The sequence below is a fragment of the Anomalospiza imberbis genome, chromosome 6 (genome assembly GCF_031753505.1).
Source record: "Anomalospiza imberbis isolate Cuckoo-Finch-1a 21T00152 chromosome 6, ASM3175350v1, whole genome shotgun sequence".
NCBI classification, from domain to species: domain Eukaryota; kingdom Metazoa; phylum Chordata; class Aves; order Passeriformes; family Viduidae; genus Anomalospiza; species Anomalospiza imberbis.
This window is the reverse complement of record NC_089686.1, coordinates 38,801,156-38,816,880: the sequence shown is the minus strand read 5'-3', so window position 1 is coordinate 38,816,880 and position 15,725 is coordinate 38,801,156. Positions and strand designations below refer to the sequence as shown.

The 15,725-nt window shown below is 52.3% G+C and overlaps 1 protein-coding gene across 9 annotated transcripts in view; it reads right to left on the bottom strand.

Annotated features, from left to right (window-relative positions):
* DGKZ (diacylglycerol kinase zeta) overlaps window positions 1–15,725 on the bottom strand; it is a 54,412-nt gene that overhangs the window by 3,956 nt on the left and 34,731 nt on the right. For 7 of the 9 annotated variants that reach the window (XM_068193557.1, XM_068193559.1, XM_068193560.1 and 4 more), the window contains 22 exons: window positions 15,393–15,488; window positions 15,040–15,122; window positions 14,791–14,851; window positions 14,291–14,404; window positions 13,758–13,898; window positions 13,168–13,246; window positions 12,826–12,881; window positions 11,708–11,770; window positions 11,388–11,461; window positions 11,168–11,279; window positions 10,654–10,853; window positions 10,257–10,357; window positions 10,053–10,132; window positions 8,930–8,974; window positions 8,595–8,664; window positions 4,323–4,363; window positions 3,548–3,738; window positions 3,038–3,069; window positions 2,241–2,284; window positions 1,753–1,873; window positions 1,185–1,221; window positions 805–904 (listed from right to left, as the gene is read on the bottom strand). In XM_068193557.1, coding sequence (XP_068049658.1) covers window positions 805–904; window positions 1,185–1,221; window positions 1,753–1,873; window positions 2,241–2,284; window positions 3,038–3,069; window positions 3,548–3,738; window positions 4,323–4,363; window positions 8,595–8,664; window positions 8,930–8,974; window positions 10,053–10,132; window positions 10,257–10,357; window positions 10,654–10,853; window positions 11,168–11,279; window positions 11,388–11,461; window positions 11,708–11,770; window positions 12,826–12,881; window positions 13,168–13,246; window positions 13,758–13,898; window positions 14,291–14,404; window positions 14,791–14,851; window positions 15,040–15,122; window positions 15,393–15,488 — 1,941 coding nt within the window. The remainder of the gene's footprint in view (window positions 1–804; window positions 905–1,184; window positions 1,222–1,752; window positions 1,874–2,240; window positions 2,285–3,037; window positions 3,070–3,547; window positions 3,739–4,322; window positions 4,364–8,594; window positions 8,665–8,929; window positions 8,975–10,052; window positions 10,133–10,256; window positions 10,358–10,653; window positions 10,854–11,167; window positions 11,280–11,387; window positions 11,462–11,707; window positions 11,771–12,825; window positions 12,882–13,167; window positions 13,247–13,757; window positions 13,899–14,290; window positions 14,405–14,790; window positions 14,852–15,039; window positions 15,123–15,392; window positions 15,489–15,725) is intronic. The other 2 variants (XM_068193552.1, XM_068193556.1) reach the window with 1 other exon arrangement.

Here is a 15,725-nt window from a genome sequence, read left to right as displayed (position 1 = left end):
CAGGACCAAGGAAGAGAGATGGGGAGCCAGAGATTATCTGTACTGCGTTCTCCTGGCAGCTGCCTAACAGGAATGTGCATTGTCTAAATTGAACCCCAAGCTCCACCACCACCAGCACCCCTCAACTGGACTCCTAACGGGTGTTCCAGACCCACAGATTGCACCTTCTTTGCTTGTTCTACATCACCTCTGCTACAGCCCATCACTACAAGCCTCCACCAGAGACATCTGACCACATCCTCTCTGCCATATGCCAGCCCTGGGAACCTCCTGTACCAAAATATGGCCCCAGTCCTTCCCCTTTTGCATCTGTTCTGCCAGGGCTGGCACAATTCCCTGACACCAAGGCACAGCATAATTAACTCAGCATGTGAGAGGAAGTGCTGCCACTGCTTGGCTCCTGCTCCCCGCAGGCCAGCTTCACCCGACAAGAGGAGCTCCCAGATCCCCCATCATGACTGCCAGTGGGGGAGAGCGGGGGCGTCCTGCAGCTGGGAGGGAGCTTTCAGGGAGAATGTCCTTGCTCTGACCCCTGAGGGTGGGAAGGGGGAGACAGGGATGAGACATTCCAGCCCCTTGCTTCTAATTTAATAAAACAACCAGGAGAGAAGCACCACGAGAAGAGGGATTTAACCCCTCTGTAGCTGGCCTCTACTGGGCAAGCATGGGTACTCCATGTCAGCTCCTCTCTGACTGGCAAACACCTCACCCAAGGCACCCCTGCTCTGCTCTCCTGCTGGTTCTGCTCCTTGCCAGCCCTCTGGTCACCCCAGAAAGTCCCACTGCCACCGTTCCCACTGTCACCTGCAGGTCTGTCTTCATGAGCGAGGCCCCAGCCTCCACGATGTAGTGGCAGATAGTGCGCTGGCGTAAGGCTGCAGCCTGGTGCAAGCTGGTTTCACCGCTGAGGAGGAGAAAGCAGGAGATGTGAGATGTCCCCCTGAACAGGGACAATCAGCACATGCAGGTGGCAGCAAGGGACAGCAATTCAGCGGCAGCAGGAGCTGATTGTAAGTTGTGTGTTTGTCCAGGCAGAGGAGGGGATGCTACTCAGGGGCAGTCTGTCCAAAATTGACTGGGAATCATGGCTGGCAATTAGAACAAAGGCAGCTGAAGTGCCCCTATAACTGGTCACTTCACAGAGGGTCTGGTCAACAGGTAATGCAAGTCAGGCAGCAACTTACTTCTCCTCCTCTGTGGCATCAAGGATTTCTGAAGGAGCTGTGGAAAGAAAGAGTGCAGGTGAGTGAGACCTGGCTCTGGGGCAGAGACAGACCTGCCTACTCACTGGTCACAGTCTGCATCATTCCATAGGGGCTGCTATTTTCATGCTGCCTGCAAAAGTCCTAGCTCCAGAAACTCAGGTCAGCAATGGCATCTGAGTCCAGATGATCCCAGGAAAGAAGAACTGCTTGTGGACTCACTACAGAGAAATAGCTAAATAAAAATAAAGCTGTCTGTATTTCAGTGGGAACTGCCAAAAACAACAGGTCAGCTGCCCTGAAGACAGAAGCAAGACACTGAGAAATGTTTCCCAGAGACATACTGATCCCTGCTAGGATGCAGCCATAGCCATGAGGACACCCCAGTACTGGCAGACAGGTGCCAGGAAAAGCCCATACACCAGAAGGATGACACAGCAAACCTAGAGGGAAGGGATCTAAGCCCAGGAGCACTCCCTCTGAGCAGAGGGTTAATTTTTTTTGGCTGCCAGGCTCCTTTGCTAAGAGTGGTACTCTGACTCCAGCTCACCATTCTCGATGATGTATTTGACGATGTCCTTGCTTCCTGATTTGACAGCATGGTGGAGGACGGTCTGGCCCGAGGAATCTCGCACCATCAGGTCTCTTCCAGCTCGGTGCAGCTCTTGGAACTACAGGATTGTCAGATTGCTCAGGATGAGTTGCATTTTCCAGTTCTAAGCCCAGCATTATGTGCTTGGAATGTCTGACAGGTTGTGTGGATACTTGGTGCTGGTGAGGAGCTTTGTCCAGCTCAGCCATGTTACCAAGTCACTTCCCTTCCCCTCCCTTCCCTTAGTGTCTCCCAGGAGACGAACCAGGGCTCCTTACCAGAAGCCTGCCTGGTTTCTAGCCACCACTCCTGAAGGAAGGCCCTTGACAGTGCTGCTCCAGGGCAATTGGGGAGCATGGCTGGCAGGGCTTCCCTTAGCCCAAGGGGCACACCAGCCCAGGAGCCAGCCTTGGCTGCTCATTGCAGCAGGCTGCTGGAGCACCTACCTTGCTGAAGTTGCCATTCTTGGCAGCTTCTATCAGAAGGTCATCTGCAAAGAGAGACGTGTCAGGGTCAGAAAAGTCAATCTGGAACACTGCTTATCTAATCCTGGAGACAAGAGCTGGGCATCAGAGGTGTGGAGCAGGAGCACAAGCTCCTCCAGGGATTAACCCCTCGGTCAGACTGCATTTACATGGCTTCTCCATCTTCAGGAATGCAAGGAACAAGCCAGAGAAAGGAAAGAGACACCATATAGCTAGGGGTGCAGCCAGATCTCAGCCGTAGAGAGGTGCAGGGGGAGTAGTATCTGCCCTTGGGCAGGATAACTTGTGATGAAAATGGGGAGCAGGTCTCCTGAGCATCAGCCAGCAGCCAAGATGCCTCTCACCAATTACTCACTCACACCTCCAGGCTCCAACCAAGCTTCAGGAAACTCTTTCCATTTGTTCAGCTTGGTGAGGCCCCTGATCTAGAGCTCCCACCTCCCTAGGGAGAGGCAGAGACAGCCTCCCAACCCAGTCCACAACGCTCAGCTCTGCAGGTGGGGGATTAACCCCTTGCCACATCATTTCCCACATGTTGGAGCTGGGAAGGCGCCTGGCTGGGCCACTCCACAAATCACTGTCAGGTCTCTTGTGCTCTCCTCTGGGTCACCTGCCTGCACGGCTCCATGTTTCAGAACACATGGAACAACAGGGCTCCTCCCTGCTCACCAGGGAAAGGATAGGCCAAAAAAACCCATGGCAGGAAAACAAGAGTACAACCTGAGAGGGAGTATGACCAGGGATAGGACTCCACTCACCTTTATGTGGGAGGCAGCACTCAGGCTCAGTGCTGGAAGGGAAGAAGAGAAAGTGTAACTAACCGTGCCAGTCCTGGCCCTAATGGGCATGCCACCATTAGAGGGATGGAGAAACCTGACTGTAGCAATCCTTCTTCCCTGATCTGGGCTCTTCCCCATCTCCACTCCCAGTTCTACTGCTGCTCCTGGCACCATTGCTCATCCATACTCATCACTGGCCTTAGTTTGGCTGAAAGACACCCTTGTCCTCTCCCCCATGGGCCAGGTGCTGGAGCTTGACCCCATGGCTGAGCCACCTGGTGATGCCCCATTACTTAGGGCAGCACTGGGAGAGGAACAGGGAAAACAGGATGGCATCTCATCCCTTGGTCTTACTCAACACTGAATTCCTGCTTACTTCCAGGGAGCTCCCCTGTAATATGGCCCAGGGATCAATGCTGTGAAGCCAACCCTAGCTCTCCCATCACTGCCCATTCTTCCTGAGGCCCAGCACCCACATTTCAGACTCACCTGGGGGCAGGAGAGGAGGGTGGAGAGGAGGAACAGGAAGGAAATGCAAAATGGTGTCCAGGGGATGTGGCAGATGAGTCCACAAGGTCAGGCATGGCAGGAGAAGTGCTTACAGTCTGAGTGACCACTAGCTCTGGGTCCAGCACATAGAGCTCATCCTGAGAGATCTCTGTCACATAGTTGAGGTGTTCCTGAAAGACACAAGTCAGGACATGCTTCCTCAGAAGCAAGACCTACTTCTGCAAAACTACATCCCCTCATATCCCAGTGGGTGGGTTTGTGGCCCACCCATTTGCACAGCAGAGCAATGGTGGCTTGAACAGTGTTGTGCCTTTGCATCTCCTTGGTCTTTTCAGGCTTCCTATCTCCTGCTGCCTTAGCAACCTTGTAAACTTTATCTCCACGTCCCCTTCCCCAGATCATTAGGGAAAGTATCTAATACTGGTGAAGATGATCCCAGCTGGCGGGTCCCCTGGCCAGTCTTCCTATGTTTGCAATTCCTTACCCACTGCACTGGAGAGCCCTGCAGGCAGCTTTCAACCCAAGGTTCTGTGCTACCACCCAGGTTTCTTCCCTTTTCTCTAGAAACCTGGATGTGCTGAGCCTGGTCCTGGGCCAGGCTTGTCATGCCATCCCTTTGAGGGATGCCAAAGGCCAGGGTAGTGGTATGAGACCTGTATGGCCCTAAGGCCATGCCTGCCTGTTGGCCTGCATGCAGGTGGGACACCCAAGCACCTTCTCGGGAGATGATGGTGCGGGATGAGGCTGCACTCACCTGTGCGCGGTCTATCCTGTAGAACCGATCAGCCGTGGTTGCTGTAAGACAGGAACAGAACGAGATGGGCTGATCCTTGGTGTGAGACAAGGAGATGGCCTCTTCCCAACATGAGTGACAGTGAGCTATCCAGCCACTTCATGGCTTGCACAGAGGGTACAGCAAAGCAAACAGCAGCCCCTGACCAGGAGCACACCACTTCCCTTCATGCATCTGCTGGTGTCTTCACCCTAGAGTCAGCCCCTTAGGTCTACACACCACCACATCCCCATGAAACATGCTTTGCTTACTACCTCCTCCTCAATGACTCCTGGCAGGGAGCCACAGGTAAGGCAAGAACACAACTAGCTGATGCCATGGCCTGTCTGGAGGCTTTCAGGTGCTCCAGCATTATCCCAAGCAGATGAAGCTCAGGGCTATGCAGTGCACATCTCAGCATTCACTTATACCAGGCGAGGAACTGCTGTGATTAACATGGTGCACCTTGTTGAACAGTTCTCAGAAATTGGGCCACTACAGGAGGCTGGGAGAAGAGAGCGCTCAGCCTCCTGCTGACTTGACTAAGGACCTTCATGAGGCCACTCAGAGCATGTCACTGCCAGGCACAACAGAGCATGCCACCACCAGCTGTAGATTCAAGTCCCTGTCTCCTAGGATGGCAGGAGAGCTTCAAATCAGCCTCCAGCCTGTCTGAGTGCATCCCTCTTCCTTAGAGAAGAGATCACCACAGAGACAGAGGAGCTCCAACAGAGCAAGTGGCTATACTGGAGCCAGACACACACAGCCATCACCTCCAGGGGAGCAGAGAGGGGTTACAGATTTAGGGCATCACCAAGGGAGACCAGGACAGGTAAGAGTACAGTGCCAGGACAGCTGGATTCCTGTGCAGGGCAGCATTTCCCCAATATCCTGACAGGCTGCTGGTGCCAGTCCAGGAGAGGTTGCTGCAATGGGATCCTCACAGACCCAAGGAAGTCTCTCTGCAAACAGAGTGGGGATGTGCTAGAGCAGGTGATAGGAGTGAAGGAGCCATGTTTATCCTGGATATTTGCATCCAGGAAGCTATTGTTCAAGGCCTATAATTCAGCCACCTGAATGAACCTGTGCTGTACTGAGTGAGACTCTAGTCTCTTTCCTGACACATTTTCCTGAGCCCAGAACCTGCTGCTGGAGAAGGGAAAGTGGCCCTGGTACAGCAATCCTGGTAGTGACACCTAGGAGCAGCAGCACCAGCAACACCATACACAGGGCTGGAACCTTGAAGGGAGAAGTTGCACCCTCTCTGCCTAGCATGAGGCTTCCCAGGCCTGCTTTGCAACCCACGGCTGTGCTCTGCTGTGGTCCACACGCTGCTTGCTGGGATATCAGAGAGATGAAATGCTACCAATGGGCATTTCACTCAGCCAGCTTCCAGGAACAGAGGGAGGTTCTTGGTCAGAGAAGGCAAAGGGAGAAGAGAAAGCAACTTTCAGGCAGGGGAGAAGCAGCAGCTGGAGCCCAGCAGGGAGGCTGCTCTCCCATAACACTGCTATGCTCATGGTGAGCCCAAGCGTGCTGGAGCAGGGGGGCCCCCTGCCTGCCCAACACAGGAGAGCATCCCCAGCAGTCCCACAGTGACAAACGCACGCCACCAAGCTGCCTTCAGCTCCAGGGGCAAGAGAACCACAGACTCCCCTTGCTCCACTCCGGGTCAGCAGTCAGACGCGCAGCCTGGGGGAAAGCACTGCTGTGCTCAGCCCCAAAGACCCAAACATCCGTGAGTCCCAAGCCTCATGGTTCCCTGTTGCTTGTCACTGAATGTCTGTTCTCTCACACCCAAATTCACAGAATCACAGAATGATCGAAAAAAATTGCTTAGGCTGGAAAAGACCCTTAAGGTCATTTGAGTCCAACTATTAAACCAACTCTGCCAAGTCCACCACTAAAGCACATCTACAGATCTTTTAAGTATCTTTAGGGATGGGGACTCATCCATTTCCCTGGGCAGCCTGTTCCAATGCTTGATCCCCCTTTCAGTGGGAAAAAAAGCCTCCCTGATGCAACTTGAGGTCATTCATTTCCCTTCATCCTCTTGCTTGTTACTTGGGAGAAGAGACCAACACAATTTGACACAACCTTCTTCCAAGTAGTTGTAGAGAGTGATAAGGTCTCCCCTCAGCCTCCTTTTCTCCAGGCTAACCAACCCCAGCTTCCTCAGCTACACCTCCTAAGATTTGTGCTCTAGACCCTTCACCAGCTCCATTGCCCTTCTCTGCACATGCTCCAGTACCTCGATGTCTTTCTTGCAGTGAGGGGCCCAAAGGATGCAGGATTCCTGGTGTGGCCTCCCCAGGGCCAAGTACAGGGAGACAATCACTGCCCTGGTCCTGCTGGCTACGCTTTTCTTGATCCAGGCCAGGAGGCCATTGGCCTTCTTGGCCATCTGGACACTGTCAGAGACTGAAATCGTTCATGACTCAAACAATGGTATAAAGTTTTACTCATTATAACGATATAAAAACTGTATAAAGAAGCTACAACCAAAGAAGCCTCCCTGAAGATACCTGACTGGGACTTCAAACTGCTGAAACTAAATAAAGGGAAAACCCATTCTTCAATCATCTCATACAAGCAAGTAAATAAGGACAAGAATGTGAGCCAAACCCAGCAGTCATGCTAAGAATCATCTTTGGTTTGCTTTGGGGTGGGGGAGGCCGTAGCCCACAGACAAATTTGCTAGGAGCAGGTTTGCACAGATTTCCCACCCCAACTGAGGTGGGGGGAAAAAGTTTTGGTGTGTTGTAACCTCTGCTTACAGGCTGTGAACACATCCTCCCTTGCACAAACTGGCTATGGAACCCCCAACCCTGGGAAGGCCACATCCACAGGACATTCATGTGAAGGGCAGCTGAGGGGGTGCACTAATCCATCAAAGGCCTCCTGAGGTCCACTCGTAGTCATTCCTGAGGCCTTGCACCACAGGACTGCATGTAATGCAACAAATGTGGAAGAGACAATGGCAAACTCGCCCCCTACCCCAGGAAGGTACTTGGATTTTCCTACCTGGCCTGAGCGTATATCAACCCATCAGATTCTATTCTTTTCGGGGGGACCTTCACCACCAAGAAGACCAGCTGGAGAGGATCAATGGAGCATCAGTGGGATCCATGGAGTGGTGATAATTTCCTTATTCTGTCCCTGTTACTCTCTGTCCCTCCCACCTATTTTCTATTTGTTTCTCTCTCTCTCATATTTACTGTCAAATAAAACCCATACTATTGTCACTGACATATGGTCTCATTTGCACCTTAATTTGGGCAGGCACATTCCTAAGAACCTTAGTAATCGGATCCTGACAGACACACACACACTGAATCATGTTCAGCTGCTGTTGACAAGTACCTCCAGGTCCTTTTCTGCTGGGCAGCTTTCCAGCCCCCCTTCCTCCAGACTGCAGCACTGCACGGGGTGGTTATAACCCAAGGGCAGGACATTTACTTTTTTGAACCTCATGCAATTGGCCTTGGCCCATGATCCAGCCTGTCCAGATCCCTCTGCAGAGCCATCCTGCCCTCCAACAGATCAACACTCCCAGTCAACTTGTCTGCAAGTGACTGAGGTGTGCTTGATCTCATCCAGACTGAGAAGGACAATAAACAGGACCAGGCCCGATACTGAGCCCTGGGGATGACCACTGGTGACTGGCTATCAGCTGGATGTAACTCCAGGCACCACCATTCTCTGGGCCTGGCCATCCAGCTGGTTTTCTATCCAGTGAACAGTGAACTCAGGTGAGCCATGAGCAGCCAGTTTCCCCAGTGCAGGTGGACAACATCCACAGCTTTTCACTCATCCACTGAGCAGGTCATCTCAACATAGGAAGAGATCAGCTTGGTCTTCTTCCTTGCCTGTCCCCTTTGAAGAGTTTAGAGCCATCCATTGCAGCATCCCAGTTGTGTGACTTGTCCCACCATGTCTCTGTGATGGCAACTATGTCATAGTTTTCTTGCTCTGCCATATCTTTTGGCTCCTCATGTTTGTAGCCCATGCTGCATGCATTGGTCAATGCACTTCAGTTGGGCTACTGATTCCTTCACTTTTTTGGGCATAGGAGCTGTAATTCCTATGTCCTAATTCTCAGGTGCTTCTGTGGTTTCTAAGGCATTGATAACCCTTGGATCTTTGCAGCCATGTGGATCTCCATCCCCTACCTTCACTGAGCTGGCAGACCAGAGCACATTGCTCACACATCATCAAACCCAGTCAACACTCCTAGGGGAGGGTGATACTCACAGTCCAGAAAGCACCACTTGGGTGACAGCTTCTGGAATGACAGTGTCTTCGGCTTGGCTCCATCTCCCTCCTGCACAATAAAAGAGAAGATAAAGATGTAGCTTATGGCCTCTGCATCTCTCTTCAGAGCATTGCTCCTGCTTCGGGAGGTCCATGCAGACATAGAGGACCACAGGCACTTGGATGAAATTGAACACAGGCACAGCACACTGCAACAGGGAGCACTGTGGGACAGTCTGGAGCTGACTGTAGAGCAGTGTCACAAGATGACCCCATGAGACTGGCAGAGTGGACATGACAGATGGGCCCAGAGGACAGAGAGAGGCCATACACACCTGAAAGAGCAGGCGCTCTAAAGCAGAGGGCTGTGCAGGGAAATCCTGCAGAAAGGCAAGGTGTCCTGTTACAGCCTGTGTCTGGGCAGCCCCCCAGTCCCTTTCTCATCCCGTTGGAGTTGCTTGATGTGCTGCCATATCTGGCTTTACACACTGTCTGGCCAAGGTACCTGGTCCTTGCCTGGCTTTAAGGTTGGAGCACAGAGCTTGCCCAAGGAGTGAGAAGAGGTAAACTATGAGGTAACCAAGAAACACCAGCCACACTGCACAGTTTTAAAGGTGCAGGAGATTGCAGGGGCATCCATCTACCACACTGACACAGCAGAAGAGCATTACCCTGCAACCCAGGAGCTGCTAGCCATGTGCCTGCCTGTGTGTCCTCACCAGTGCCTGGGCACAAAGTGGGCAGGGGACACTCATACACAGCAGGCACAGCAAGAGGCAGATGCCAGTGTGCCAGCCCAGGCAAGCAGCTCTGCAACCCAGCTCTGAGGGACTCTACACATACACTGGATGGGATTCCCACAGGCACAAGAGCCAGCTAACAGCAGACTAAGAAAGATCCCTTCAATCTTCTGTGCAACAATCAGATTGAGCAGTGCAGCACCAGGAGCCACACTATGGGCTTAGAAGGCATTGTTCACCAGGAGCAAGAGTAATGCAGTCTGTGTACAGGTCACAGACACGTGCTAATACATTGGCAAGGACACAAAATTAGTGCTTGCAAATGAGAAGAGTGGGAGAGATATAAACTTAATCCAGGCACCCGGAGAAGGCAGAGCTGTGACAGGAAACCCAGAGTCTGTGGATGGTTGAATGGTTATAGGGCCCCACAGGATGTGTGCTGGCTTTTTATACTACCCTGTAGTTTTTCAGCGTCACTTTACTTTTTAGGCTTGGAGAACAGTCAGAAGAGTAATGCTGAAAAAGAAGTTGCCAGACAGTAGGGAGCAGCAACGCATCCAGCTTGGGACCCAGCCTCCACCACATGGTAAAGGCAAACCATGACCTCTTAGCATGACCCAAAGCAAGAGTGTGTGTGGTGGTGTGTGCAGGTCAAGGTGGCTTAGAAATCCTTTCCCTGAGTCCCTTCATCCTCAGTATTCAGCTATGACAGACTCACCTCCTGCAGCTTCTCAATCTGGGTCCGGCACAACTCCAGGTCACTGTCTCCTGGAACCACGATGATCCCCAGTGGCACAGCTGCAGGACAGGGCACAGGCTCAACTCAGAGAGCAGCCCATGCCGCATTCCCAACACCTCACACAGTTTAGCTACAGGCTTTGCCAGTCTTGGGGACTGCAGTTCCCACCCCCTGGTCACTCACAGGCTTCCTTGAGCTTTTCCTTGTCATAGTTCAGAGCCTCATAGTCACGCATGCTGATTCGGCTCACCCGGATCCGCAGCCGTTCAGGCACTGGCTGCTGGCTGTTTGCAGGGAGCAAGGAAAAAGGAAGACATCAGAAAGTGACACCGTGCTTTCTCCTTATTCCCCTAATCCCTCCAAAACAGGCAAGAGTATTGTATAGACTGGGGTGGGGAGCTTGGCACCAGCAGCTTCTCCAGCATCAGGGCCTGGCCTTACTTCTATGACCTGATCCCTTCCCAGACCTTACCCAAGAAAGGACTGAAATGCCTCTGTCAGTCGCAGATCAGTCCCGTCCCTTTCCCTGCCAACCATCCTTCCTTGGAGAGGAGGCGGCAGATCAATCTGAGGAACCTACTCATTGAGCAGAGGCATGGAGTTGCGCCGCTTGGTCTTCTGCACCATGTTGGCTTGGTTGCGCAGAGAGATGTGGATGCAGGAAGCTGCCAGCTTGCAGGGCTCTCCATCTACCTGCATGGGGATGGCCTTCGATGTGGTGAGAACCACCTGCCGGCACTGACAGAGCCGCTCCCCATGGCCACCGACTTGCAAGGCAGCCTGTGAAAGGGTCCAGAGAGAGAGCAGAACATGGACTGAGATGTGGATGAGGGGAACATCCATTGTCATCTGGATGTTACAAGTGAACCAAGTTCTGAGGGTCTCAGGTTTGATTTCAGTGAGAAGGGACTCACAGAGACCAGGGCATGACAGCAGCACCTCACCTAAATCTTAGAGAGCAGACACTGTCATATAGGTCAGCATCACAACTCCTCCAGAGAGGACCTGTGGAGCTGTGGGCTGGCTGACACCTGGTCAATGGGACCATTCACTCTCCTGGTTGCTACCTACAACTGGCAACAGCACTGACTCACCAGCGATGTCATGGTGAAGCCAATAACTTCAATGCAGCCATCATCATGGCGCTGAGGCTCGAAGTCATGGTGCTCCCCAGGGTTGCCCCAGGGCATGGTGCCTGCACAGTACCTGTGAAAGGACAACAAGAAATGCCTGGACTGACACCCCAAACCCAGGCAGGGATCTACAGCACAGGTGTGAAAAGCCCAGCATATGAAGACAGGTCCTGGTGCTCACCTTGGGATGTTAAGGAAGACCAGGCACTGGGGCTTCAGGTCCTGAATCTTGGAGGTCAAGTCCGTCCCATCACACTAGAGACAACACAGGGATATTCAGGCTGCCGTAAGGGGGAGCCTGGTCCATCCTACCCACTTAGGAAGAAATGGCCTCCCTCCTCTGCTCCCTACAGTGAATGTTCTCCAAGTCAGGGGAAACTGATGCTCCCAGGAAGCTCCCCATCCACTCCCCAACCTTGACATACTCAGTGTACCAAGGGACATTCCTCACACCTCCCCAGCTCACCCCATCCCTGTACCAGAGCACCCCAGCACACTCACAACCAGCCTGACATGCTTCGCCAAGTCTTTGGAGCTCCCGGTGAGGAAGTCAGAGAAGGCCGTCTGCCAAGGTAAAAGACAGAGTTAGTGCCCAGGTGTTCACCAGAATGGGCAGCCAGGAAGTCTGCCACTGACCTGCAACTCAGCCTGCCACTGACCTGCCACAGACCTCAGCTGCTCAAACCTGCAAGCCCCCTTTTCATCCATTGCCAGAAGTCCTCTTCTCCTCCAAAACAACCTGATCAATTCCTCTTGCTATTTTGCCTACCAAAAACCTTGAGGCACCTTCAGTAACATGCTCTAGTATTCCCTTGCCAGCCCAGTCCTGACTTTAGAGAAGAGCTGGCAAGATGAGTCTCCTCCAGTGAGAATCAAGTAACAAGAGACAAATTCAGTCTCAAGCTGTAGTGAAGTACCACAAAACAGCTGAAGTGACCCCATCTAGAGATTCCAGGAGGCACAGCATGGGTCCCCTTTGGGTTTAACTGTGCAGACAGCAAAAGAGACACAAGCAGGACAGATGTGAGATGACACAGAGCAGCACTCGGCCTTTAGTACTGCTCAAATACCAGTCACCAGACACATGGCTAGAATGTATATTGAGGATGGAGAGGCAGAGAAACAAAGATGATACTGAGACACAAAGCTCTAGAGGTGAGACACAGGAGGCTGGTGTAATTAGCCAGGAAGACGTAACTGGTCTAAGGTATATAATAAAAGACCAAAGTAGTGTGCAGACTATGGAAAGGCTTCCTTTTCCTCTGCAGGAGGGACAGTCTGTCTTCCCACAGCTCCAGGGAGGTCCTGCCTGGGTGACCACCCGTGAGCTTGAGATCAAGAACAATAGTGGCAGGAGATCAATACAGCAACTGTACTGCCGGCCAAGTTGTACTGCCAGCAGCACTCACAGCCAAAGGGGAGCTGTGACTCCCAGAGCTGCAGCACTTCTCCAGCAACTTTCCAGCTTAGGGCTGGGGGCTTAGCTTGGGTGCATGTGAAGGTCCATGTAGCTTAAATAGGTGAGTTTAGGGTGCAGACAGGAGGCAGGTCCATGACTCTGCTGCAGTTCACATTAAGGCTGCTATGACAGCAGGCTCAGATATCCCCCACACACTCACCCCAGCATAGAACATTTTATTCCGAAACCGGCTGTTGAACTTCTCTGGGTTGGCCTCTAGGGAAAGGAGAAAAAAGTCCAGGTCACTGGCCTACACATGGAAATTTTTCACTTGCCAGTTCTCCTCAGACACAGCCCTCCAGCCAGCCTCAGCCAGGGGTCTGCCCCCAGCTTTTTTCCTGTGCAGCACCCCTCTTCCCCCTCTGCAGCTTGGACTTGCTGCTCATGTTTCACCTCCAGCTCTGCCCTTGAAGCAATTTTCTTGTTCACTTTCCTGAGGAACCCACAAACAAGAACAGGCCCATCCCACAGACCCTGACCAAGTCCTGCCACCGCCCTGTACCTCGGGATTCATGGAACTCCAGCGTCACCCGTGCGTCAAAGCCAAGGCTGAAGTAGTTATTAAAGACATCCAAAGGGAGCTGAAATGGAAAGGAGGAATAAGGATGAGGCTGCCAGCATGTGCCCATAGCACAGATGAGGTCAGCTTACAGCAGAGCCACCACTACAGTGCTCATGAGGCTGAGAGACCCTGCCTGCCTTTTCCCTAGGAAAACACAGAGGTCACCAGCCTGAGATGAGGGATTAGTTCCTGGCTCCTAGGGGTAAGAGAAATGGTCCAAGAAGACACACTCTGCTCTCTGAGGTTTCTGTAATCACCCATGTTTCTGTTAAAGAAAACAGTCTCACAGAAGACTGGGCTTATACCTGTTGCAAGTTGTGGTTAAAAAACTTTGGTAGGCATTTAGTTATGAACTCTACATACACTCTTGCTGTGGCTCAGAGCCATGAACAGAATGGTGGAATTGGAGAAATGAGAGGGAAACACCAACCCAGGAATGTTAGCCCCAGGTGCTGGGACTGCCTAAGCCAGTGGCAGAAGACAGAATGCAGACCTCTAGCCCAGGGAACAGACATGAAGAGGTGTCTCACCTTGTCAGCAGCTGCCTCATCCTTTTCCTCAGGGTTTGTGTCAGGGTTTGGCTCCACATGGAGGTTCCAGCGATCGAGCTGCACTATGTTCCCGTCTTCTACATGCGATAGGATCTTGGACAGAGGCTCATCTGTGTAACCCTGGTGAAGAGAAGGACTTGATGAGTCTCATGCCTGCCTCCCACAGAGATACCTCAGACAGCAGGCTTTGGTAAGGCATCTCAGAGTAAAAGATGCAGAAGAGATCAACTCTACTCAAATGCACAACAAAATGGGACTTGAAATTTAAAACAATACATCTTCCTTTAAAAAATTTTCCAAAATTTGAAAAGGCAATTGCTTTTGTATAATTTAATGCAGAACCATTCAAATGTCAGAAGAACAGCAACATCCCAATTGCACTTATTTCTTGGTCTATATTTACAGGAAGCTGAAACACGAGCCCATGCAAATCTCCAACCATGTGTCTGAAACAAGGATTGAAGCACTCAGTCCTGCTCTGTCAGCAGTGGGTTCTTATGCCCATCACTCACCCCACCCCAGTTCAGTGTTCTGGCCAAGTCATTCCCTGTCCCCAAAGGTAGGATGGCCACAGGAGGAGGTGGGTTGATGCGTAACTGGTCCAGAATTGAGAGTATCCAGCCCACCTGCTCAAGCAAGAGAGTGCAAAGAAACCATTAGTTATCTCAGGGACCAGCAGGCAGGCAGAGGTGACTCGGAGCACTAGTGATGGCAGAGGGGCAGAGATGGAGTATCCTTAGCCACAGCTGAGGCTATTCACAGTCTTTAATGCTCTAATCAGGTGCTGCAGGAGATACCCGTAACCCCAGTGATGACACTGGCCCTCAAAAGGGCTACAAATCCAGACATGTTACAGACTAGCACTCCCTGGAACAGTGCATGAGGGGACCCACACCATCTGTACCAGCTGTAGCGTGGACGCAGAGTGCACAGTTTGCCCTGTTCTGGATTACAAGGAGGGCTGCTGTGCCTGGCAAAGGGGCACTATGGAATGGAGGGGCTGGAGACTCACCGTGCCGTCTCCCCCGCACGCCAGGATCCGGAGATTGTGGACTTTGCGGTACAGCTCCAGCCTGTGGGGAACAGGGAGGTTGAGGAGGGGAGAGTTACTGAAGGTGTTACACAGCAGCTGCCTCACAGAGCCCTTGGCATTCACAAAGCCACGTCCATGTCTCCCTCTATGAGCTGGGGGAAGAGCTCTCGGGAGGAATCCTGGGACACGGATGGGGGAGAGAAAGGTGCTGCTGCCATCAGTACTCACGCCTCCTTGGGTCCACCCTGGCTGAGGTCGAAAACTTGCCGTGGGTTGAGATACCACATGAAGGATTGGATGATCTTGGCTCCCTATGGGGAGAAGAAAGACTTCAGGTAATATCAAGTTCCCAGTGGACAGCAGAAGGAAGCATCTGGTCCTGCCTGGGGACAGGCTAAGACAACACCATTCTGGAGGGAACACAGGCAAAGCCTGGCCGAGGTAGGAACCGCTGGGCAGCAAACTGGCATTGTGGTCTCTTGTGCAGCTGAAACATCACCAAAACTATGATCAGAGCTCAGCACTCGAATGGCAATGCCCTCACAGAGATGTCTTTTTAGACACACCAGACAAGGCCATACCTGATTCCCACCGCTCTTGGGGTTCACAAACACCAGCAAAGGCTTCATGAGAGGAGCTGGCATGGGCTTGATGACAAAGGGTTTCCACCTTCCTTCCTGAAAGAGATACCATAGATCCTTCAACAAAGCTAGGGAAATGCAAACTGCCACATCCAGCTGAGCCCTAATGTCATGCAGGTCAGAAGCAGGGGGACGAAAACACCCCAGCCACCCCAGCTCAACCTCCTTAACGTCAGTACAGACCCAGAACAGCCCACTTTTATTCCCAGCCTTGCTCCTCACTATTCAGTCCCTCTGCCCTTCCAAGACAAGGTCATTCCCAGTCCCCTCTTA